Source organism: Dasypus novemcinctus, chromosome 14, assembly GCF_030445035.2.
Source record: "Dasypus novemcinctus isolate mDasNov1 chromosome 14, mDasNov1.1.hap2, whole genome shotgun sequence".
Taxonomy (NCBI): Eukaryota; Metazoa; Chordata; class Mammalia; order Cingulata; family Dasypodidae; genus Dasypus; species Dasypus novemcinctus.
The window spans coordinates 101,601,535-101,625,439 of NC_080686.1; the positions used below are offsets into that span (position 1 = coordinate 101,601,535).

General features: G+C 47.5%; 1 protein-coding gene across 1 annotated transcript in view; it reads right to left on the bottom strand.

Moving 5' to 3' along the window:
• FAM135B (family with sequence similarity 135 member B) overlaps positions 1 to 23,905 on the bottom strand; it is a 309,804-nt gene that overhangs the window by 69,325 nt on the left and 216,574 nt on the right. The window contains exons 6-7 of the mRNA XM_058276084.2: positions 22,443 to 22,616; positions 15,913 to 16,039 (exon numbers count right to left, since the gene is read on the bottom strand). Of these exons, the coding sequence (XP_058132067.1) occupies positions 15,913 to 16,039; positions 22,443 to 22,616 (301 nt within the window). The remainder of the gene's footprint in view (positions 1 to 15,912; positions 16,040 to 22,442; positions 22,617 to 23,905) is intronic.

Consider the following 23,905-nt stretch of genomic DNA (forward strand, 5'->3'; position numbering starts at 1 on the left):
ATTCTACTTATACTACACTAATTATACCTATAGTAAAATCAATCAGAAGAAAAGCAAAAACAGGAGAAGGAAAAGAGCAGAGAGCTACATTTATTCAATATTTACCATCTGTCAATCACTCTAAGTATATTAACCATAACAATCCATGGAGCCAGCATGCTGTTATGTTCAGGATCCCAAATTAATTTAGTGCAATATAGGACAGAGAGCAATCACTTCGAAATTATGGAGAGCTCGGTTGGAATTTCAGTTCAAATAACTGCCCTTCAGAAAGATTACTGGCCCTCAGAGAATTTGTTTCCTCACCTGTAGAATGGGGCTCATATTTGGAAATGTCATGGATGAAAGAAGATTCAGAAGAGAAAATGTTTGTGAAAACTGCAGTGTGTAAAGCAGATAAGAGTTGGTCAAAAATATCTCTGACTTCTTACCTGGCTACTGGATTTCTTGCTTTCTAACGTGTGCACTGGCCGCTAAGTCCACACCCAAAGACCATGTTCAATATCATGCCCCCCAATACACACATGCACACATACACAAACAGTTGTGCAGAATGGTGCCCTATCAGACCGGGCAACACAGTCAAGGATCAATTTTCCTGGCACTGGCAATATGTCCTTCAAGAAAATTATTAAATTGCACTGAACTAGAAAATAAAACCACTTTTAAAAATCCCAATAATAAACAGGTGGAAATGAGTTGAACACATTTGCCAGTGATGATAACTGCCGTGTGCTCACTTTCCCAGGCTAACCCAACACGTGCTTATCGGCAGCTGCCATTAATAATCATTCAGCAGAACTCTAGCAATTTGGTCTCCATGGGAACAGAAGGTAATATCACACCACTGTTCCTAGATGAATCTTTTATTATTTCAATATTTGAAAAATGATTTTTCAAGATGATAGAAACTATCAAATATATTGAATTATGCATAACATTGGAGGTAGAGAATGTGGGATTTTGGAATATTCCTTTTTCTCTGCTCATTTTTCAGGGAGAAAGGAGGAAGAAACTGATAGGGAGAAATGGCTGACATTTTGGGGGAAAAATCAAAGTTCTGTAATTTCTAGAATTGCCCTTGGCTGCTTTCATCATAGGGACTTGATATCCTACCTTCGATCATTTTACCAAAGCCCATCAGATACCACTTGCTGCCTGAACTGAGTGAACTCAGGGAGGCCAGTCAACAATCATATGGTAAGCAACGATGGGTTGAGTTAAATATTTGAGAAAATACTATGGGAGCATTGTTTAAGGCAACAAATGGGACAGGCAATAACATTGTCTAATTAGGTAAATCAGGAAATGAAATTCATCCTTGCATTTTTTCTCATTGGCCAGAATTCTCATTACCCACACCCTCTGTCTCAGGCTGCAGTATCTTGGATGAGGCCTCCTACCTGGTCTCATCCTTCCTTAGGAGCTCAGGTACTGATGGATAGTGAGATAATCACATGTGCTGGTGATAAGCCATTAAAATAAAGTATTACATGTCTGACAGCTTATATGAGTCTGACCTTGCACCTTGCACTCTCTCATGTGTTTAACATATTAACTCATTTACTTCTCGACTCAACACAATGAGTTGTGTTTATGAATAGTTTTCTTATTTTAGAGATGAGTTTAACTCAGGCCCAGAGAGAAAAGTGACTTGCCTAAAATATCACACATACCCCCCCACATACACATACGGATTGACAAGTCAAGATTAGACGATTAGCAATCTGGCCCCAGAGTCCATGGTGGACTGTGTAACTACTAAACAGATATATAATTAGAAGTGCTCAGGTTGCTCAAAGATGACAAAATTATAATTAAGGTCCACTGGCTCTGGTCAGGCTAGCCTTCTAGAGAGTCACTCAGGGCCTTATGAACTGCACTTAAACTATCACTCCAATAGGGAGCCTAAGTGAGGAAGGAGAGAATAGGGACCTAAGGAAGAAGAAGGGGGCAGAAAACTAATAAGCCACACAAACACTACCAGGTAAGAGAAACTGAGGCAATGGCCTGCTGACTAGCATTAGCCCATTGAGTCACACAGGCAAGTTAGGAAGGGGCACTTACAGCGTACACCTGCAGCTTACAGCGTACCCCTTGCAGCTTATAGCACACACCACGCAGCTCACAGCACACACCCTGCAGCTGACAGTACAAGCCCAAAGGCTGTGTTATCAGAAGGCAGCCAGCAAAGAGGGAAGGGGCAAGAGGGGCCCCACTACCACTCACCCCCCTGGCTTTCAGGTTACCTCACACTGTCATGGACAGTGACCAGAGGCTAATCACCACCAGTCAATGTGCCCTGCAGAGGTCATGGACAACAGCCAGAAACCAATCACCACCAGACAGTACCCCCCACACCCCTAAACCCCCATATGCTAAACCCTTATCTGCACAGACCCTGGAACACCATGCCCCATAAAACAGGGAACCCGAGGGCAGAAAGCGCATATCCCTACCTTGAGCATGCCCATGCCCATGTCTCAGCTGTGCACTTATCTTCCTTCATTTTACCCCCCAATAAATTCTCTACTTGCTAAATTAATGGGTGGTTCATCCTTGAATTCTTCTTGCAACAAAGCCAAGAACCTGGACACCGACTCCAAAAACAAAAGTGCTACCCATTCCTCTAGATCACCTTGAAAAGTTCCTGCTTCGATCAGCTGCCAGCAAGAGATGAAAAACATAATTGTTACAACTGGAGATTTTGGAGCTGGGCAGCCTGGGTTGGTATCCTACACCGATATTTATTAGCTGCTTCTTTGAGCTTTCTGTGCTTCAATATCCTCATGTGAAAAATAAAATTAGCTTGTCTTGAGAACTAAATGTGTAAATAAATATAAAGAGCTTAGAACTATATCTGCCAGATTGTAAGTGCTCAATAAATAAGTATAACAAAGACAATGAAGGTGGTGGTGGTGGTGCTGCTGCTGAAGATGGAAATAGTTAAGGTGTCAACTTCATTCCACATAGGGTTTCCAAGAAAACTCACCTTAAAGCCCTATGTTCAAAGAGCCACTATAGAATTCAACTCATGGTTTATAAGGCAATAGGAAAAAGGATAACAACAAAATCAAGCGCACATACATCGATGTTAAAATGTTCCATTAGAAAGGAGTGTCTGGAGGACGAGTGCTTCAGGCCAAGGAGTAACCGGGACCACACTCCCATCTGAGACAACTAAAATCCAGATAAACTGTATGATGAAACAATGGTTTTCAGATATCAGGAATCATGTTGAACAGACAGTGATGCAGAAGATGAAACAAATGAAATGAGCCCTACTGTTATTGTTCCAGCATACTGCCTGGAGAGCATATCCAGGCCAGGATGCAGGGAAATGGAACTGAGGAAAATCCTGGCATCCTCGCTGAGCTGTGGAGATGGAGCTGAGAACACAGGGAGGTCAGGGAGCGAGGGTTAGCATGACAGAGAACAGGAGAGAAGAGCCACCAAAACAAGAGTTCCAGAGACTTGCAGAAGATCTCCAGTGAGTTTTCACGTGAATATTGACCAGCTCATGAACACACGAGACCAGGAAAGGCCCCAAAAGGAGCAGAAGAAACACGCCCCAGACTTCATGAGGAGATGGGAAGAATTTGTGTACCCATGAGCCAGAGTGGATTCCTCCTCATTCATAGGGCTTTTGGTAGAGAACTCAGTATTTGGCTGAAGTTAGCTCTAGACTAGAGGCTGTTCTGGTACCGCCTCACAAACCTTAATAGCAAACATCAGAAGCTTCAAATTGATTCCAAATAACTGTGTCCCATGACAAAGATCAAGTTTATATAGAAATATAAAAATAGCCATCATTGGAAAAGGTAAAATTCACAATGTCTGGCATTAAATAAAAAGTTACCAAGCATGCAAAGAAACAGGGAAATACAGCCCATAATGAGAAGAAAAATTAACCAAAATAAACTGATACAGAAATGGCACAGATGATAGACTTCTCAGCAGAGAAAGTTTCACTAAGGGAAAGGAGGTGGGGTAGAGAGTGGGAAGCAAATATATGGAGGAGAGAGGGAGGAGATGGAGAGAGATAGAAGAGGAGTGGATAAAGGAACAATGGACATATAAGGGGGAAAGCAGAGCAAGCCACACAGAAGAAGAGATGGCTGGTGAGAGGACAGAAAGATTAAGGGGCAAGGGCAAGCAAAGGCAGAAGAAGGGACACAAATAGAATGAAAGACACAGGGCAGAAGAGCAGCCACCTGCTCTATTTCTTTGCGGCTCTTATCACAATTATAACTTCTGACTCATTGATGCAGTTATTCATTTGCTGTCAACCACTGCCATCCCTACAACTGGCCCCCTCACAAGGGTAATCCCATGAAGGCAGGGCAACATCTGCCTTTTTCACTCTAGTTTCACTTAACATCAACCTGTCTATGGCCCAAAAGCTAATGAAGAAATTAAATAGGAAAGGAGTAATTTTTATTTTTTATTTACTGATCAGGAAAGACTGAGTCTCAGAAGGTTCAGTGACTTGCTCAAGGACAAAAGGCAAATGAGTGGCAGAGTTCAACTTAACCCCGGGCCTCTTTCTTCTGAGTCCAGGGCACGCCTGGGAGCCAGAGGGAAAGCAATTCTTTTCAGGAACTCATGCCAAGTCTTTAACTGCGTGAAGAATACTTATCCTTAAAGTATTTGCATTTTCTCAATTGCTGCAATTATGAGCACAGACGGGCTCAGGGAGCATTTCGGCTATATTTAGGAGAAAGAAAGATTCTAAGTAGCTGGTGAGGGCCAGACAATGGAATGGAAAGGGCTTGGCAGCAAGGGTGGCCGCCATGGGGGACACAAGGCCCCTGGCCCTGGGGACTGTGCCCTTTCCAAGGACGATGCTGAGGTCAGGCACAGGTGAGGGGCAGAGTCTGCCTCGCCCTCCCCAGGGTCTCCTCTTAGCTCTCTCCTTGGTGACCTGAGGCAGGTTACCTCCCCTCCCTGAGCCCTGACCTGGCCTTCCCAGGGCCGGCGGTGATGTCTGCCTCACAGGGTTGTCCTGGGGATGACTCAGGATCAAGCATAGAGGGCATCGATGGCCATTCATAGAGGGCTCATTTACAGCGTCTCTTCCCTCAGGAACTGCACAGAGGGATGAAAATTACTGCCCTCACCACCTGCAGGCCAGGAGCCCCAAATCCAACAAGAGGGTGCGAGAAAATAAGCCGTGCCAAGGCAGACAGGCGTTGTCATGGGAGGAGTGTGCAAGAAGACCTCGGGGACCTAAGGAGGGTCTCTGGACCCCGCCTGGGGCCAGGGGAGGGAGGGGCATGGGGCAGGCTTTGGAGGACAGCGTGCTGGTGTCTTGAGGATGGAATGGGAATTTGTGAGGCAAAGAAGTCAAAGGTGTCCCAGGAAGAAGTGACGGCATAAAAAATGTGGGGCGGTAGGAAAAAGCAAGGGCATTTAAAGGCTAGCGGGGCTGGCAGAAGACAGGGCAGAGGTTCATTTACTTTTCAATGAGCAACCACAGCTTCCTTTCCTGTTCAAAGCATTGCGCGTTGATGATGCAGAAATGCATTAGATAGGTAATGCCTTTTTTTTAATGGAGGGTCTGGGCAGAGAACAAACTTATATGCCTAAGCACAGGTCAAATTCCCTAGAAGCAGAACCACGTAGAGGGTGCAGGAGCTTGTAACTGAATAAGGAAGTGCTCTTAGGGGAGCAAGAGCAGGCAGGGAAGACCCTCTGCAGGGCTGAGACTGCAGAGCAGAAACTGCACCACAGTGTTGGTCAAACTTGAGGCTGAGGGGCAGTCTTTCCAGGCTTTTGTACCCCTAGTTCAGGCAATCGCTGGTTATGGGGTGCTGGTGGGGGAAGGAGTAACGAGGGGTGGGGGTAGCGAGAAGCTGTGAGTCTGAAGCAGCTACTGCTCACAGCAGCTGGGGGATGGGCACACCGGCCTGGCAAAGGGACTTGGGCAGGAAAATAACTTACATTACAGGCAGGAGAGTAAAATGGTTTCACATTGGAGGTTCCATGTCATGCCATGGGAGCACAGTAGATTCCAGAATGCATGTTCAGTTAGGAGATGAGGGGAGGTTTTAGCAAAGCAGTGATACTGAGTGGAGTCTTAGAGGTGGCCGACCTCCAGGGGACACATATGCTATCCTTTAGTGCTAAAAAAGTCAGAAAAAAATAATCCAATTCCCTGGGGACCTACAACAGTTTGTGTGTGTCTGTGTGTGGGCACTGTTCTCATTCATTCTGCAAACAAACATTGACATCTATCTTGTTTCAAACAGTGATAGGTCCAGGGGCTAGGCTGTGAGCACCTGCCCTTACAGTACGCACGGCACTGCTATAAACTGAGACCAGTACCCAGAAAGAAAGGAACAGGATTCGATGACAGCATATCCTAAAGGAAACAAGTGCACCTGGTTCCCAGAGGACGTGACCTCTATGCTAATCTGAAGGGTGGACAAGGGCAGAGGGCGGAGGAGGCGCATGGCCGGGCTGGGCTCCTGCGCGGCATTCTGCTGGGTGCTTGCCGCCTCCAGAGTGGGTTCCGGGTCCAGCTGTCCTGTCGTCAGCCAGGAGGATGTGCTCCCTTCTGTGTGGCCTCCACCTTCCACGGCCACAACAGAGCAGACCAGGGCATAGACACATCCCAGGGCAGTCAATCCTGAGCACCTGAAGACCAATGATGGGGCTCCTGCCAAAGCCTCTGCCTGAGGTCGTGAGAAGGTCTTAGTAATGGGTGGAGGTGCTGGCAGCACAGCGTTTCTAAGTATGATTAAGACCAGCAGAGCGTACACTTAAAAATGGTAGAAAATGTATTATATCCATATTATAACTTCAAAAAGCTTATTGGTGGAAAAATAGTGCTGTCTAGATCACAATCTAACTGGGCTGAATCCAAATCTCGGGTGCGGGGCTCAGGTAAGTGAGATGTGCATGACCGTAGCGCAAGGGGCCTAGGGGGTCCTGGTGTCCACCCCTAGTGAATAACTTGCACTACCCCCAACTGTAGGGGAGCCCAGGGAAAAGCTCCCTAGTGACCTGGTATGGCCATGGCCAGGTTCAAGATTATTTCCCACCAATGAACTACAAATGTGGTGGACTTGTGATGTTTACATCTATGTCAAAACAAAAGAAATCATATGGGGGAGATGAAAGACCCCGAAGCTCTACAGGCATAGTCAGAGGGTGACCAGCATTTTGACAAGGTTGTTTGGACAGGCCGAGGCAAGCAACAGCCTCCCCTCTGCAAACTGATATCATCCAACTCCTTTAAGTTGCTCCTCCGAATTCCCCTTTATTCTCTTCGCCTCGAGCAGCAACGTAAGGGCAGGGTATATCTGGAGAGGACAGCAAGTGCTGCCTGCATTGTAAACTGAGGCCCTGATGCTCCCCTGGATCCCGGATGCTCTCCAGCCATCTGACTGCTGCATCTGCTCTTCCTGGGCCAGCTCAACATTGTGGACTGAGCAAAGAGAGGCAGGGGCGTCAGGGAAATGGATGTACACTTCCCTAGTCTCTGGATTGGGTTCAAATTAGGACCCAGCTAATCTTTTTTTTTTTTTTTTTTTTTAATTACATTAAAAAAATACGCGATCCCATTCAACCCCACCGCCCCCACCGCCCCCACCCCCTGCTCCCCCCACAGCAACACTCTCTCCCATCATCCCGACACATCCACCGCACCTGGCAAGCACATCTCTGAGCATCACTGTACCCCATAGTCAATGGTCCACATCATAGCCCACACTCTCCCACATTCCATCCAGTGGGCCCTGGATGTACAATGTCCCGCATAATTGTCCGTGAAGCACCACCCAGGACATCTCCTCGTCCCGAAAACGCCTCCACATCTCATCTCTTCCTCCCATTCCCCAAACCCAGCAGCCACCATGGCTACCCTTCCCATACCCATTCCACATTTTCTCTGTGGACCTTGGATTGGTTGTGTCCATTGCACATCTATGTCAAGTGAGGGCTTAGATTCCACATGGATACTGGATGCACTCCTCCTGCTTTCAGTTGTAGACAATCTAGGCTCAGGACCCAGCTAATCTTGCGGGGATTGCTTTTCCTTACTGCAAACACAACTGCATGAACCTATATGAGCACATAGAATGAACTCAGGGACCCTCCCTTAAATGACTTTTCCTAATAATGAGGAAACCCAGCTTTGCAGGAACAGTTTTGCTAGTGTTGGTGTGAGTATTTGTGCACATGCACATACTCAAGAGAGTACCTTCTCTGAGGTGGGCCACAGGGAGGGAGACGAGGAGGAAGGAAGAGGGCCTCCAGAAGTAAGAGGTGCTCAAAGGGGAAATACCTCACTGATCCACACCAACTTTGTAGGGTGAGCAAGTTTCATCCTTCTCATCAAGAAGAGAAGAAGAAACAGAGGCTCAGAGTGGTTACATGACTTGCCCAAGCTCTCACAGTTAAGCCACGGAGGAAACCAACCTTACTTCAAATCTTTTGTTCTTGCCTGTATACCCTGTTACCCCTTGTCTTGCAGGCATTTAGCATGGTTTTACTGAATGTCACATACCATGCAAGTTCTCAGCACAGAGGACATGGTGGGGAAAGGTACAGCGCTGCCCCTGCCGGCCACAATCCCCCCTTTCTCCCCAAGAGCTGATGGTCCCATTGTCATCCTTACTACCTAATTTCCCCCATCATGCCTCGAAATATCCAAGAGCATCAAGGCATCCGAAGAAAAGTGATACAGAAAAAGATCATTTTCAGTATTGAAAAGAGTGGTGCATAAATAAGCAATCCTGTAGGCTTTTGCACGAAAATCTCCTTTTTGCTGATTGATATTGCTCTTCTGGAAATGAACTGTGGAGTTACACTGGATTCATCTGCAGATTGAAGCAACGCACCGTGGAGCCAGAGCCCATCATAGCCCGTGCACCATAGAGCAGGTTGCTATTTATTGTGCAATATTTTACTAAATCAGAGTATCATTTAAATAAGACATTCATTCTAAAGCCATTTAATTTTAACAGGTGTAGAGGGACACAACAGTGCTTGCCATCGTAATTCTTGAAATAGAGATAATTTTTTAAAGTTTTTTCGATATAAAACATTCCATTAATTTTTGTCAAGTAACTGTTGTGTTTTCCTACTGCTATCTGATCCTTCCCCAGGGGGTTAATCAGAGTGCATACTATTCACACATTTCAAACAGTTGTGCCTGTGCACTCAGCACCTTCCACGAGCCGGCATCATGTGGGGGCAATGAGGGCTGAGCATGGGGAAACTAGAGAGCCGATTTCCACGCTTGCATTGCTCACCTTGGGGACATTATCTGGGCTCACTGGACTCGGTTTCCTGAGGGCTATCAGCAGGAGACAATAATGTTTATTATAGTAATCTCTCCCCACCCGCAGTACACCTTTTATGGCCCCAGGCACATTTGCCTTCATGCACCCCTTCATCCACTGAATACAAGCATACATAAATTTGTTTTTACAGCTGCGTTGGTATAAAGATGAACATAACCCAGATGGATCATATCCACTTTTCTTCTGAATTTAAAAGACATTCAAACACCCCATAGGTCCTTGAACATGTCACGAGCCTAGGCCCTGTGCCTACTGGTGCTCATGGCTAAGCCAGCCATGCTCGCACCTCAGGGACGTAAAAGGACCTGCAGAGATGTCAGCTCTCCTCATTTATTTTGCCAGCATTGACTGAGCGCCTACTATGTGTCAGCCACTGTCACGGGCACTGAGGGCTCCAGGGATGAGGCGTTCCCTGGGGAAGGGGAGGGAAATTGACGCTTCCATTTCCATTGCTGGATCCCAAACTCCTATAGGAAACAGCAGGTGCTTGATAGATACCTGCTCAGTGAACACATCAAGGGTGATGTCTCTTCGACAGGGGGGTCAAGGTTAGAGACACAAAGCATGTGCTCCACCAGTGAAAATGAAGGTCTGCACCTTATGTATTAAATTCTCGTTTGCAGTGAAAAGGATGTGAGAACGTTTAAAACAACAAACAAGGGCAAAGTGCAAAGAGCCCCACAGGGGTGGGAGTAAAAGGGTAAGGGGCTGTCCCTGGGGAGAGCCTGGGAATCTGCCTGGGCGGCAACACCGTGCCTCAGATTCCCCTGCCCACCTTGGCCTGCCATGTACATGCCTCCCACCATTGGGGCCGGGGTGGCCATGAGGCCGGCTCACCATGAAAGAGACTATAAAGAGAAGTGCCAGTGCCCGCATCAGGGGTATTGTTCCCCATAAGGAAGGTGGGCGACTTAAAGGAAAGCTGCCTCCAGAGGCAACCTTGAACGAGCTCCCCATGGCACAAGCTCCTCTGTCTGTGACACCGGCTTCCACATCAAGCAGAGGACAGAGAGATTCTGCTTTTTTTGGGCTAACGTGTTCATCTCAGAACAGGAGCTCTCACTGGCGGCGCTCGTTCGCCCCAGCCCGGGAGCCTGTGATCTTGACAGGTGAGCCAAGGGAAGCTGAGGCTCAAAGCGCGGCTGGAAACAGGCCTGTTTGAAAAGCTAAAGCCGTTTGCTCAATTTGCAAGAGCTTTGGTCTCGTGCATACAGATGTTCTCGGATTCCTCTGCCTCTGACACTCATTCATTCAACAAAGGCTTCCTAAACATATGCAAGTGCGGGGCCAGCATCAGGCTGCGCTGCAGAATACATCCTGAAAAAGCTGAGAATCTGGGGTTTTGTGCCCCTTCTTTGGGTTCCCTAATGGATAATGATAAGGTAGGGGGATGGCAGTCAGACGAACTGTGTTCAAATTCCAGCTTGGCCACTGCCCAGCTGTGTGGCTGTGGAGGTATCACCCAACCTCTCTGTCTCAGGTTCTTCATCTGTGAAAGGAGATACAAAAGGATGCTGTGGAAATGGAAGGAGTCAGTGCGTGAAACTGGCTAAACAGAGTAGCTTGGCGCATAGGAGGTGTTAAAAAATGTGAGTTGACAAATGTGGCCAGTCTCGAAGCCAAACTCAGCATGTAAATGCAATGCCTTCCCCACAGCGTGGGACATGACACCCGGGAATGAGCCTTCCTGGCACCGAGGGATCACTACCAAGTACGAGTTGATGATGTAACTAGAAAATGACCTTGAATTAAAGGTTCAACGTGGACCAGCAGAATATCCCTATCTACATATAATAACAGGAGTTAAAAATGCTGTTTGACCTAAAGTAAGGGGGAAATGGAAAGGACAAATGAGTTCATATGGCTATGAATCTCTAAAAGAAGAGTCTGGAGGTTGTCAGAAGGATTGCCCTTATGCACACCCAAGCAGAGTTTCAGAGACAGATAAAGTAGATACAACCCCAGGTATTGGTCCTTTTGAGGGCTAAAGAGACCCACAGGTTCTATGGTCATGGCAGATGGGGTTCACTGCCATGTCAGTTGGCCCTTCTTTGGAGCTGGTGTTTCTGTGTGATGGAGCTGGACTCATTTGGGATCTGTTTTCACAAGGCTTTCATGCTACTTTACTGGAATTGTAGTTGGTGCTGGGGTTTAAGATATATCTAGGGGATTTGAATCTCTGGACTGACAATATGATAGCCAGGCCCTGAGCCTCAACAGACTTCAGCTCCTACACTCTGATTTACTGGACTTACCCCACTCAGCTAACATGGAGTTGAAGAGTGTCAACCACCACACCATGAAGCCTAGAGTGCCTGAAAGCAGGAGGATTGCAGCCAGTATCCATGTGGAATCTAAGCCCCCTCTTGACATAGATGTGGAATGGACACAACCAAGCCAAGGTCCACAGGAAGGAGGAATACAGTAAGGATTAGAGTGGACTTAATGATATCCTATTCATGAACTATTGTGGTTAATAATTGAGAAAATGTGGCATTGGTGTGGAAAAAGTGGCCATGGTGGCTGCTGGGTGCAGGGAATGGGAGGAAGAGATGAGATGTGGAGGCATTTTCGGGACTTGGAGTTGTCCTGGGTGGTGCGCCAGGGACAATTGCCGGACATTGTATGTCCTCCCATGGCCCACTGGATGGGAGAATGTGGGCTATGGTGTGGACCACAGGCCATGGGGTACAGTGATGCCCAGAGATGTACTCACCAGATGCAATGAATGTGTCATGATGTTGGGGGAGAGTGTTACTGCGGGGGGAGTGGTGGGGTGGGGGCAGTGGGGGTGAATGGGGACCTCATATCTTTTGAATGTAATATTTTTTTTTTAATGAATAAATTGAGTAGAATTTCGAAAAAAAAATGTAAGTTGAAATGATCAGATCACACTTTTCACTCTTGTGGAATTTAAAATTGTAACCATTCCTCTGTCTCACAGACACTGAGGGAAAGGACTAGGTTCCACGCCTCATCTCAGCCCCTGCACTCAAAGACTTAGGACGTGCAAAATAAGTGATGGAGGGTAACGAAATGAACACGGGCGTGATGGCCCTACCCAAGGGCATGAAGAGTCCACCTACAGCCAAGGACACGGGGTCTTGTTCCTCCCTTTGGCAGTGGAATGGCCTCATATATTTAAGCTTTTCTGAAGTATAGAGGTTGTGCCTGATGGAGGGAGAAACTGAGGATAAAGCGAGAAGAAGGGGAGGTACGGGGTTCTGCTGAGCCTGAGCAACTGCACTTCTGATCTTCAAACCAGCATCCATCAGGCCCCAGCATGGGCCGAGCATGTGCCAAGTACCCGCGACTGTGACAGGTCCTGGTGGGGATCTTACAGGGAAAAGGGCAGGGAAAGAGCTGAAAGAGGCTTCTGGGATAATTTCTCCAAACCTCACTGGAAAACAAGATCCACAAGGTCAAGTAGCTGGCTCAAGGTCAAGGCCACATGGGCTGTTGGTGCTGAAGCCTCATCTAAAGGTCTTCAGTCAATGTCCTACCTGCAAGACCGTGTTTAGGCTCTTCGGGTAACATTCTAATTAATTAACGTGGATAAACTAAAATAAAAATGCCAGCAGAGAGGATTTTATTGAGCTCTTTTATGCCAGGCTGAATGCTCAAGGCTTTTATATGCTTATTTCATTTAATCTTCTCAGCAACTGTGGGAGATAAGCATTAGTATCCCCTTTGACAGATAAGCCTAGGCATCACAGAGGATAAATAATTCTACCAGGGCAAATTTGCTGGCTGGAATCGGACAGGACCCCCCTTTCAACCCACCAATTCTAAATCCAAGCCTGTAGCTGTCTCGGACACAACAGGAAAGAATGGGGGATTCCAGGAGACAGGGGACTGGGCTAAAGAGAAGAGAACAGGCATGTTACAGCAACCCTCACCTTCCCAACATTTTTCAGGCAAACCCACTCCTTTTGCTATGAAACTCTAGTTTCTGTGAATATTTCTGCAAAGAAGAAGGCTTATTTGAAAGGGAGCAACTGTTCTCTAATCCTTCCAAAGGATGCGCAATCTGTGGATTCCGATGTCATTTGTTAATGCACCGGGCTTCTTGGGGGGTGTAGATGCATAGCTCCCAGAAGGGTGAGTGCAGATTTTATTCTCTGCTTGGAAGTACTCGCCTGGCAGGAAGGCACAGGGTGGGTGAACCATGTTCACATAATTAGATGGGACCCAAGCGGAAAATGCACAGGAAAAGAATCAAATCCTCAAAATAACCCACTGAGCTCAGCTCTGAGAGCAAGTGCACCACTAAGCGCCCACAATAAGCAAGGTTCTGTGATTCCTGTAACAGCCAGGGATGTCTGCTTTGACACACATCCCCAGAAGAAACCAAGAAAAGATATGTTTTAAAAATCTACACGGTATCATTGTCTCTGCTGTGACTCTATTTTTGTAAATGTGTTACACATATTAACCCTGTAAACCCTCTCTACCAGGTTGGTAAGATCCCATTTACAGCTGAAGAAAATGAGTTTTGACAAAGGTGATAAGTTCCCCCAAATCCCACAGCACTTAGAGCAGAAGGTATGGAAGGCAGAGCCTTCTCCCCACCCTGTCACGGCAGTCTGGGAGGTGGCGGTGTGGGGGCGCCACAGCCAGCCACCTCTTCTGTAATGGAATCTGGAGGGCTGAAATCATCCCTCCACATCGAGATGTTCAGTCCAGGCTCCCAGGTAGCACCTCTTCCCTCTTGGCACTCATCTGCCGACGGAGATGCCCATCCTGCCCCACCCATGTGGATTCTGTCCGCTGCCACGTAAAGCAGCGGATGGCGTGCATGGCTCATCTCTCACTGCTCACTCTTCTCTGCAGGCACCATTCACACATGTGTGTCAATCAAGCGCTCGACCCACAGTTACCGAGCATGGACTGCACGAGCCAGGGTCTGCTGGGCCCTGGGGGTGTGGAGCTGAATGAGATGCCCTCCACCCAGAGCTGCTCAAGTCCAGCAGAGGAGAGAGGGAGATGCCTAGCATTGACCTGGAGGAAGGATGGAGGGTGGAGAAATTCCTTCTTCCTAGGAAATCAGAGAATGCTTCCTGGAGGAGGTGGCACGTGAACATGGCCTTGGAGGATGTGTAGGGAATTGATCTGTGGGCAATGACATTCCCTCGTGTGGCAGGTAGTGTCTCCTGTTCTCTCTGAGCTAGAGATTTCCAGGCAGGAGATCTACTGGGGAGGCGCTTGGGACCTGCAGGTGCAGGGGAGTGAGGAAGCGGCACTGGGTGGAGGGGAGGCAGTCACAGGGAAGGTCTCAGCCAGGCAGCTCTGGGCAGGGATGGTCCTGCAGCCTGGGATACTGCTACTCCCAGCCTCAGGGGGGCAGCACAGCCTGTGCTACACAACGAGGAACTTGTGCTGGGCTTGGGGACTCAGAGAGCAGGGAGCCCCTGGTTGCTATCCTTTCCCAACCTCAGGTCAGAGCCCGGAGCCGTCAAAGCACTGCAGTGACACAGAAGCACCATCCCTTGCTGACTGGTTTCCACTCACTCACTTCCTCGCTGCTGGCGTTATGGGAGCTAAGGACATCGGATTGTGAGGCTTGGTGCTGCCTGAGATCCTGCTTCCAGAAATCCCTGGAGTCCACCCTCAACGTGGTTCTCTTTGACTCCCTAACCTACTCCTCCTACTGCACCGGGTCAGGGCTGGCTCAGGTCCCCTGTCCCGCAGCGTCTCGGCAGCTCTCGCCTTTCATCTTCCCAGGAGCACGTGAGGCAGGGCTGCTTGGACCAGCTGGAGGCAGGGCCTGAGCAGCTCTTGGAGCCAGACATCCCGGCCAGCGCTCGGAGATGGGGAAGGTGAGGTCCCAGGGGAGCAGGCCAAGCCCAGAACCTGAGCAGTCAGAGCACAGAGCACAGCCGCCCCGGGAGACGGACACCATGGTTTGGGGGCTGAATGCAGACAGCCTTCCATATTCATGCACAGACTGGCTCTTTCTGATCAGGTCACGAATAAAAGCACATCATTCATTGGCTCAGGAGAAAGGTGGTCAGGGACATGGCATGTGGCCAAATCCCTGTGTGTCATGGAAAGGGAATGGCAGGTGCTTCTTGGGGAAGAAGCAGCAGGAAGGAGGACAGGAATGCACCTTTTTTTGAGCATCCATTGGGCATCAGGGACTGGTCTAGGGATTTTATATCTGTTCCAGTGTTGGAATCACACATCTCTTGAGGTTATTAGGTGGTAGTGATCCCAGTCTGCCGGTTAGAACACTGGGTCTTGGAGGCTTGAGCAGATAGAGATGGAGTCAGGCTTTCAAAACAGGCATGGTCCCAAGGCCAGTGGATTTTCAAGGTTACCACGTGCTCCAAGGGATCATGGTCTCCCAATGTGACCCCTAACAAGACCTAGACAGGTGCCTATGAAGAGCATATTCCCTGTGTCTGCCCTGGGGCCTGGTGTATGTGATAAATGTTAAAGCAATAAAAAGAAGGAATGATGGAGAGATGAAAGGACTGGAACCAAAGAGCAAAGGATCACTAAACGAGACATCAAAAGAATCAGGATTCTCTTAGAACACCCAAACGTTGCAAAGGGCAGTCTGCAGAGCCCGCGGCCACTGCCCCCTTGCAGACATTACCTCTGAGGACGTCGGTTTGCAGTAGCCAGCTCCAAAAACCAGGTTTTCCAGAGAAATGCTCGGCTGTTCTGGTCCTGCATCTGGACCTGCTTTACCAAGCCAGGAGCCTCTTCCTGGGCGCGTAAAACTAAAAAAAAGAGAAAGGAAGAGGGAGAAAGGGCTATAGAGTGATGGCACGTGAACTCAGCCCCCATTGAGGATTATTACTGGGGAGCCTCTGAAATCAATCATTTAAAAGGAATGGTTTGCACAAGAGGGAGTGTTTGGAAAGGTGAGAGGATGTTTTTAAGAAGCCATGGTGACAAAAGTTGCACATGGCAGTAAGTTTGGGAATTAAAAATAGTGCACATCCCACTATGCACATGGCTGCCCAGTACAAAAAAGCAGTGCCCACTGCATTAGTCAGCCAAAGGGGTGCTGATGCAAAATACAAGAAATCAGTTGGCTTTTCTAAAGGGTATTTATTTGGGGTAGAAGTTTATAGTTACCAGGCCAAAAAGCATAAGTTACTTCTCTCACCAAAGTCTGTTGCCACTATTTGGAGCAAGATGGCTGCCAACATTGAGTCTTCCTCTTGCTCTTAAGGCTTCGTGGTCCAAGCTTCTTCCAGTATCAGCTGTAGGCCTTCAGGTTCGCTAGGCTTTGTCCCTCTCCCCAGGGCTCCATTCTCTCTGGGCTCAGGCTTGCTTCTCTCCACAAGGTCAGCTGTAGACTGTCAGGTGAATGGCCCGTCTCTCTTCCTGGGGCCTCTGCCGTGTCTGTGGAGTTGTCTCCATTCCTCTGTGTTCTTCTCCTGTGTGTTTACTTCCTGAGTTCCCACTCAAAAAACTACCAACTCTGTCCTTTGCCGTGTCTTTTATCTGTGAGTCCCCACCCACCAAGGGGTGGGAACTCAATGCCCTACTGACATGGCCCAATCAAAGCCCTAATCATAACTTAAGTAAGCTATCAGACAGGCCAGTTTACAAACATAATCCAATATCTACTTTTGGAATTCATAAGCATTATCAAACTGCTACACACACCCTGAAAGCTAGCAATGTGCCTGTGGAGCTCCCATGTAGTATTGATGGGAAGGGCCGGTGGCTGAGCTCCTTGCAAGGACAAGGGTGAGGATAGTCCAGCGTGGTGCATGTCCCATCCCTGTTGCTGACAGTGGCATGGACTAGAGAAGGCTCTCCCAATCCCCCATCTCCCCTTGGACCTTTATTCTTCTGTGTAAGAGTGAAGAACAATAGCTACCTCTATGATTCACTTCTGAATCCAGTAAGATAGCAGATTCCAAAGAGTGTCACAATCTATAAAGCACTCCCTGTGCTAATGTTAACTGGGAATATTATGATCTGTATGAAGAAAAACATACAGAATGCACCTAGCTCTGAGAGTTCTTGTAAAGACCAACTGATGTGGTGTAATGGCAACTATCAATTTTAGGATCAAAGGTGATTATGAGAGGTGGGGAATCGATTCATATTTACCTTCTTGGGTTAATCATCTTTCCCTACCTTTGTCTCTTTGAATTCCCTCAATTGCTTTATTGGTGAAGTCTATTGATGTTTATTTTTCCTTTCTTTCAGATTGCTTATATTAACTGCCTTGTCATATTATAGATACTATTTTATAGGCATGTGTTATTGGCCATTGAGAGTCAAAGCCAATCAAGAGTCAAATGTTCTTCATAAGTATACTGCTTCAGATGGCATCATGTACATCATAAGTACTAAAGAAACATTGTGGGAAGATTTAATCAAAGAGATCGACATTGTTGCTTAAAATATTGATGAGGGAAATAAAGTTAACATGATATTTCCATTAATTCACTTATTCTAAGATCAATTAGGCCCAAGCACATGCCAGATGGTATGTCAGACACTAGATGATTGAGATTTGGCCCTCACCTTAAAGACAGTTTGATCTGGAGAGGAAGACAAAATAAAATCATAGCTCTAATGCAATGGAGGTAAATTCAGGCCAGTGAGCACAGCAGAGCAGCTGGTAAACCAAACTGGGTGAAAAGGGTAAGACAGGATAGGTAGTTTGAGTTGCTACATGGGGAGAGTATGACCATGCGATTAAGAGGCAGCGAGTGAAGCCAGACCGCCTGAGTTAGAATCCCAGCACCACCACCTCTAGCTGGGTGACTTGGACAAGTTTCTCAACCTCAGAGCGCCTCTGTTTCCTCAGGTGCCAGAAGGGTTGACACCAGCACTTCAACCAGGCAGGGCCGTTGTGAGGATTTTGTAAGATGAACCAAGAACAGGATTTAGTACAATGCCTGGCAAATAGCCATGATTCAATAAATGCTAGTAGGTATTGCTGATAAGATTGCAAGTATTATCTTTATCATTATTATTCTGTTTGGGTTTTTTGAGTTGAGATTTGAAACAATTTTAAGATTTTGCTAGGAGACAGAAGGAATATTCGAGAAAGAATGTAGAACATGTGCATCATGGCACATTCAGGAAACATGTTGCAAATTCATTCATAACTAAAATAAATTATATGGCTCTTTATCATCTTTACTGGTGAATCTGAATTCTTCAAATAAAGTCTAACTGTACCCACTTCAGGGATAAGAATTACATTCTTTCCTTTAGTCTGTTTAGTGAAGGTTAAGGGTCTTTTGAGGTTAAATAATAATTTCACACCTGCTTCATACTAACTGGATTTAACTGATGCTTCGAAAAACGACTTTTCTGGAAAAGCTAGAGCTTGTCCTCTTGGACAGGTATTTCCTACAACCTTAAAAGGTTCCCTTTGTTCCCAGCTACTATGAGCTAACTGACAGAAAGTCTTCCTGTGAAATCCAGAGAACAGAAGATGGGTCTATTTTTACTCCCATGCCTGGAGAAGCCAAAGCTCTCACTGTGAATGTCTGTGCTCTTCTTCTGGCAAGGTTGCACAGACAAACTTGCAGGAGACTCTTTCTGTCAGAAGATTACAGTTTCTGTGAACAGTTTCAAGATCCTAAAATCCTCATTAGAAAACTATCAGGATGCCCAGCAGCAAAAGGAGGGTGTATTAGTCAGCCCAAGGGCACTGGTGCAAAGTACCAGAAATCTGTTGGCTTTCATAAAGAGTATTTATTTGGGGTAGAAGCTTACGGTTACAAGGCCTTAAAGAGTCCAACTCAAGGTTGGTTTCTCACCCAAAGTTAGTTGTCACGTTTTGAAGCAAGATGGCGGGCAATGTCTGTCTGATCTCTTCTTTCTTCTTTCTTTTATGGTTCTGTGGACCCAGCTTCTTCTCATCTCAGCTGTAGGCTGGCAGAGGGCTCAGCTGCTCTGTTCTCGTCAGTGCAAACTATCAGGTGAATGGCTCATCTCTCTTCCCAAAGCCTCAGGATCAAAGTTCTCTCCTCTGCTGTGTCTATGGAGCTCCCTTCCTCTGTGTATCTTCTTCTATGTGTCTTTGTGAGTGAGTGGCCATTTATAGCAGCCCACCTAGGATGCAGGGACTCAACACTGAGTCATGCCCCACTGGCATGGTGGAATCAAAGCCCTAATCTTGATGTAATCAAGTAACCATAACGCCTTTGGATTTAATACAATCAAAGGGTAACACACCAAGAGGGATCAACCAGTTTACAAACATAATCAATATCTTTTTTTTGAATTCACAGATAATATCAAACTGCCACAGAGGGAAACCTGCTTCTCACACCATTTCATCCAATGAAAACACTTCTCTCTTACAGGGATGATTTTCATCTCCTCCTAACTAGTTTTTCTGCTTCCACTCTGTTGTCACTTCCAATAACACCCAGTCACAGCTGCTGGGGGACACATTATAAAACATGGGCCTCATCAGGTCCTTCTCCTGTTCAACAACCTCCGGCGACTTCCTCTCACACAATGGACAGATTTTCAATCCCTTCATGTGTCATTAATTCCACTGTTAAAATATGGCTCCAATTTAACCCTTCCCCCAGTTTATTTTCCACTGTCACAATATCTTATCCTCAAGGTCCAGCTCAAAAGCCATTTCTTCTAAGAAGCCTTCCCTGATTTGTCTTAACCAGAACCACTTCTGCTGGGCCAAAAAGCTACCCACTCATTGAGTGTCTATTATGTGCTAGACATGAGGCCACATCGGGGCCTGGAGTTCAGTTGGTGCCAAATAAATATGAATGTATGGAGTGCTTGTGCCTATCTCATTCCCTATTTCTAACCGTCTTCTGGTATATCCTGAGATTGAAGCTCAGAGAGCTTAAGTTGCATGCTCAAGCTGATAGAACTCATCACAGGGGGCTCAGAATTGGGCCCTGAAGCCCAAACTTACCTCCTACCCTCCCACACACTCCTGCAACACTTTGCACACCCCTGGATGGATGAGCAAGCATCCTGGTGCGCTAGTGTGGACCCCTTACTTGTATTTCTGTTCTGTCACACACTGAGCCTTAGGAGACCCCAGATCTGATGTATGCATCTCAGAGTTGCCAGGCTCAGCCTTCCTGGAGGGATCTAAGGCTCAACGATACCCACTGTGAATTGAGCACTATGTTCTCCTTAGTCAATTGTGTACTTCATCTCATTCCATGCCTCCTATACTAGTTGGGGTAGATGGGCCCAGAGCTGGGTTAAGGCAGCCCGCATATTTTTTTGCTTGTTATTCTCATTTTTTTATGTTGAAACAGCTCCACAGAAATTAGGTGACTGACCCAAGCATCCACAAAAAATAGGTGGTGGAGAGATGATGAGGTCATCGTACTCCAGCTGATGCCAAATAATTCCATCTCAGAGCCCAGGACTGCCCCTGGGGCACCGGGCTTCACCTACCCCAGCCCGCTGCCCCACCTCGCGCCTTTCTGATGGTCAGGCAGAGCATGTCCTTAACTCTGAGTGTGTCACAGAGGAAGCTAACAGCCAGGGACAATAACACTCTCTACTGCTTTCTAGATTCCACTTTTCTGTAATTTCCCCAGTTTGGGTCAGTTTTCCTTTTTCTTGATCAGTGAATCCTACAGCATTGCCTAAAAAACTCCACGACAGCTTTTATCCTATTATCTTACCATCTATTGGTGCACCCCACTCTGAGTGAACCCCTTAGGGGCAGTGTCTCTTGCACTGCAGGATCAGCTGTACATCCCCTAACCCCATGCCAGGGCAAGACAGGCCCGCAAGCCACAGCTATTGAAGGAGGGAGGAGTGAATGGTCTGGAGAATCCCCAACACCAGTGTCTCCTTTACCTTCAGGGCCCGGTTTCCATCAGGGTTTTAGCTGGGTCAGGCTCAGCTTCCAGCAGAGCACTGAAGGCCATGTGCCACCTGTCCATGAGCCGGGACCCATGGCAGGGCACTCCTTACCAGCTCATCCACCCTGCAGTACCCTGGAGCTTTAGTTCTTACACATGGGCTCCGACCTCATCTCCCCTGTGGGGTTTCCCTCAGCCAAAACCTGGCACCATTGGGGACCTACCCTTCTGCCATTTCCCTTTTGCTCTCAGAAGCCCATAGCCCCATCTCCTCTATATTTCTGGGGTCCACGTCTCCACTCTTAGGATTAGTTAATTTGATATACAACTAGCATCTCTGCCAATCCTGGCCAGTAGCTGAGAGAGCCCCATCAGCAAGGAGAGCCATGGAACATACTCGGTTGAGGGCCACAGTGCTTGGCATAAAGCCAGAGAGCACCTCCTTGTCACATCCTATGGCCCAGGTTGGGGCGTCTCATCTCTTACTCATCGATCCCAGCAGAGAACAAGGGCTCAGGCCAGGGACAGCAAAGTTCCTGGCACAGAATGGGGGAGAACTGGAGCCTTGTCCACAGGCATTGCAGCCCCAGACCTGAGGAGCCAACAGTGAACATCAAGAAAGGTCTCTTCTGGAAGCTCCATGGTGCAAGGTTCTATCCCCAAGAATTGCATGGCTCACAGGTGGGTCATGTACTCGTGTGCTGTTTGGAAATAGCTTGATGTCCACACCCAGTCATGTCAGATGCATGCTGGAAGCCTGCTGAGCACAGCACAACAGAGCAGCTATCATCGGCAGCTGGGTCTTTCCCTTTATGGAATTTGTAAAGCCTCAGAGGTGCCGTGGGATGATTCACAGAAGGGTGAATGGCATAGAAACCCAACGTGCTCCTTCTGAGTTTGAATGAACAGCAATTTGGGTGAGAACAGAGCCCCTGCTGCTAGCCAGGCACTGTCCTCATTTGAGAGTCACTAGAGCATTATGTGGCTGGGAACATTAGTCTTTTTGTTTTAAAGTTGAGGACTGTGTGGCTCAGAGATGTTAGGTGATTTCTCAAAGAATGCACACTTAGGAAAGAGTGAAACCAGCCCTAGCATCCCAGGCTTCCCTGCCTAATCCATAGTTTGTATAGTTTTAGCCCTGCAGCTCCATGCCAGTGTCCCCTTGGCCCCTGCTGTCCTCACCAGTCCCCATCCCCCCCTCCCCCATAAGACCCAGACCAGCTTTGGAGAAGCTCTTCCAGTCTGTTCCAATCTCTCTTGGCAAAGTCCATCACTCTCGGTCAGGCCAGTGGCCAATTGTAACATCACCCCCAAAGTACCCCGAGGCCACTCCTACCTGATCAGGGGCTGCTGCAGAGCCACGAGGGCGGCGTGGATGGTCACGGAGATCACCGACAAGTGGAAGTAGTCGAACATGACCGGGACCTGGTGGTGCAGACCTCTCCGTGGGTGGAAGTGCAGCCCGAGTGTGCGGCTACTGATCATCGGGGCCCCGGCCACGTCCCTTAGCCTGAAAGGCAAGTATGCACTCACATGAGTGACGGCACAGCGTGCCTGCAGTCACCCAGGTAGGTCTATGTCACAGTCTTGCTGCCCGCCAAGTACTGAGCAGGCAGCATCTAATCTCATCCCTTCAAATACTCTATTAGAAATCGTCGTTGTCAAGTTCGGCAGATGGGGAAACTGAGGCTCAGGGAGGAAAAAGAACTCTCTGGACATCACACAGTGGCTACGAGGCACAGCTGGAGTCAGGACACCAAGCCCACGTGCCCACGATGGATAAGGCACCCAGAAGCATGTCAAGGCTCATCTCAACGCTGACGCCCTCTGTCACCCTCTTCCCCACTTGTTCTCTTATTCCACCACAGCTGCCCAGAGCTGCACTTATAACACGCATCGCCCTTGGAAGTCTGTATTTCCCATTAGAATCTTACCTCTTAAGGGTGGGACTGTGACATTCATCTTTACCTCCCCACCACCTAGCAGGGTACCTCATGTGCTGCAGAAGGTGCTCCCATGTTTGCTCATTAAAATGAATGACTGGCTGACTGCTGAGTGACTGAAGGAAGGAAGGACTCCCAAGCACACTGGTGCATACTGGCCAGTCTCCTGCAGGAAACCCCTACCTGGTTCTGAAGAGTAAAACCAACCAGCAGGCAAGATCCAGATGTCTTGGCTAAAAAAAAAGGGAACCTGATTCTTTTCTAACTAAAAGTCAGCCATGATAGCCCTCCAGAGGATGTGGCTCTGATCTCAAGTTCTGGAAACCATCACTCAGGTTCTTCAAGTTTCCCTGAACCAGAGGGCACAGGAAGCCTAACTGTAGCATCTTTCATGAGGGCCAGAGAACTTCCAGAAAGTTCCTCCTCCCTCTATAGATGAAGCAATTGAGGCACAGAGACAGGAAGCGAAGGGGAGCCACTTCACAAGAGCCTGCCCAATGGAATTTGCTTCCTTAAAATCCCCGTTGCTTACAGCTGTGTGCAAATAAAAGTCAAGTAAAAGAGCCCACTAAGTCATCAGAACCTGTGCCATCCATGGAGAGACCACAAATAATGACGTGCTCTTACCAGGAAGAAAGAGTAAGAGGGGAGGGCGAGCACATCTCATGAGACTCAGAAGGTTGGTAACATTTATATTCACTTTGGTTCTTAAAACAAGTTGTTGAGGTCTTACTATGAACTGTACATGGAGGTTTTTTCTCCAATCCATATACAATCATTTAAGGTATTCCTGGTTTTATACCATTTAGAGGTGGGAGAGGAGACAATGTGAGTTAATTAACTGGCTCAAAGTCAC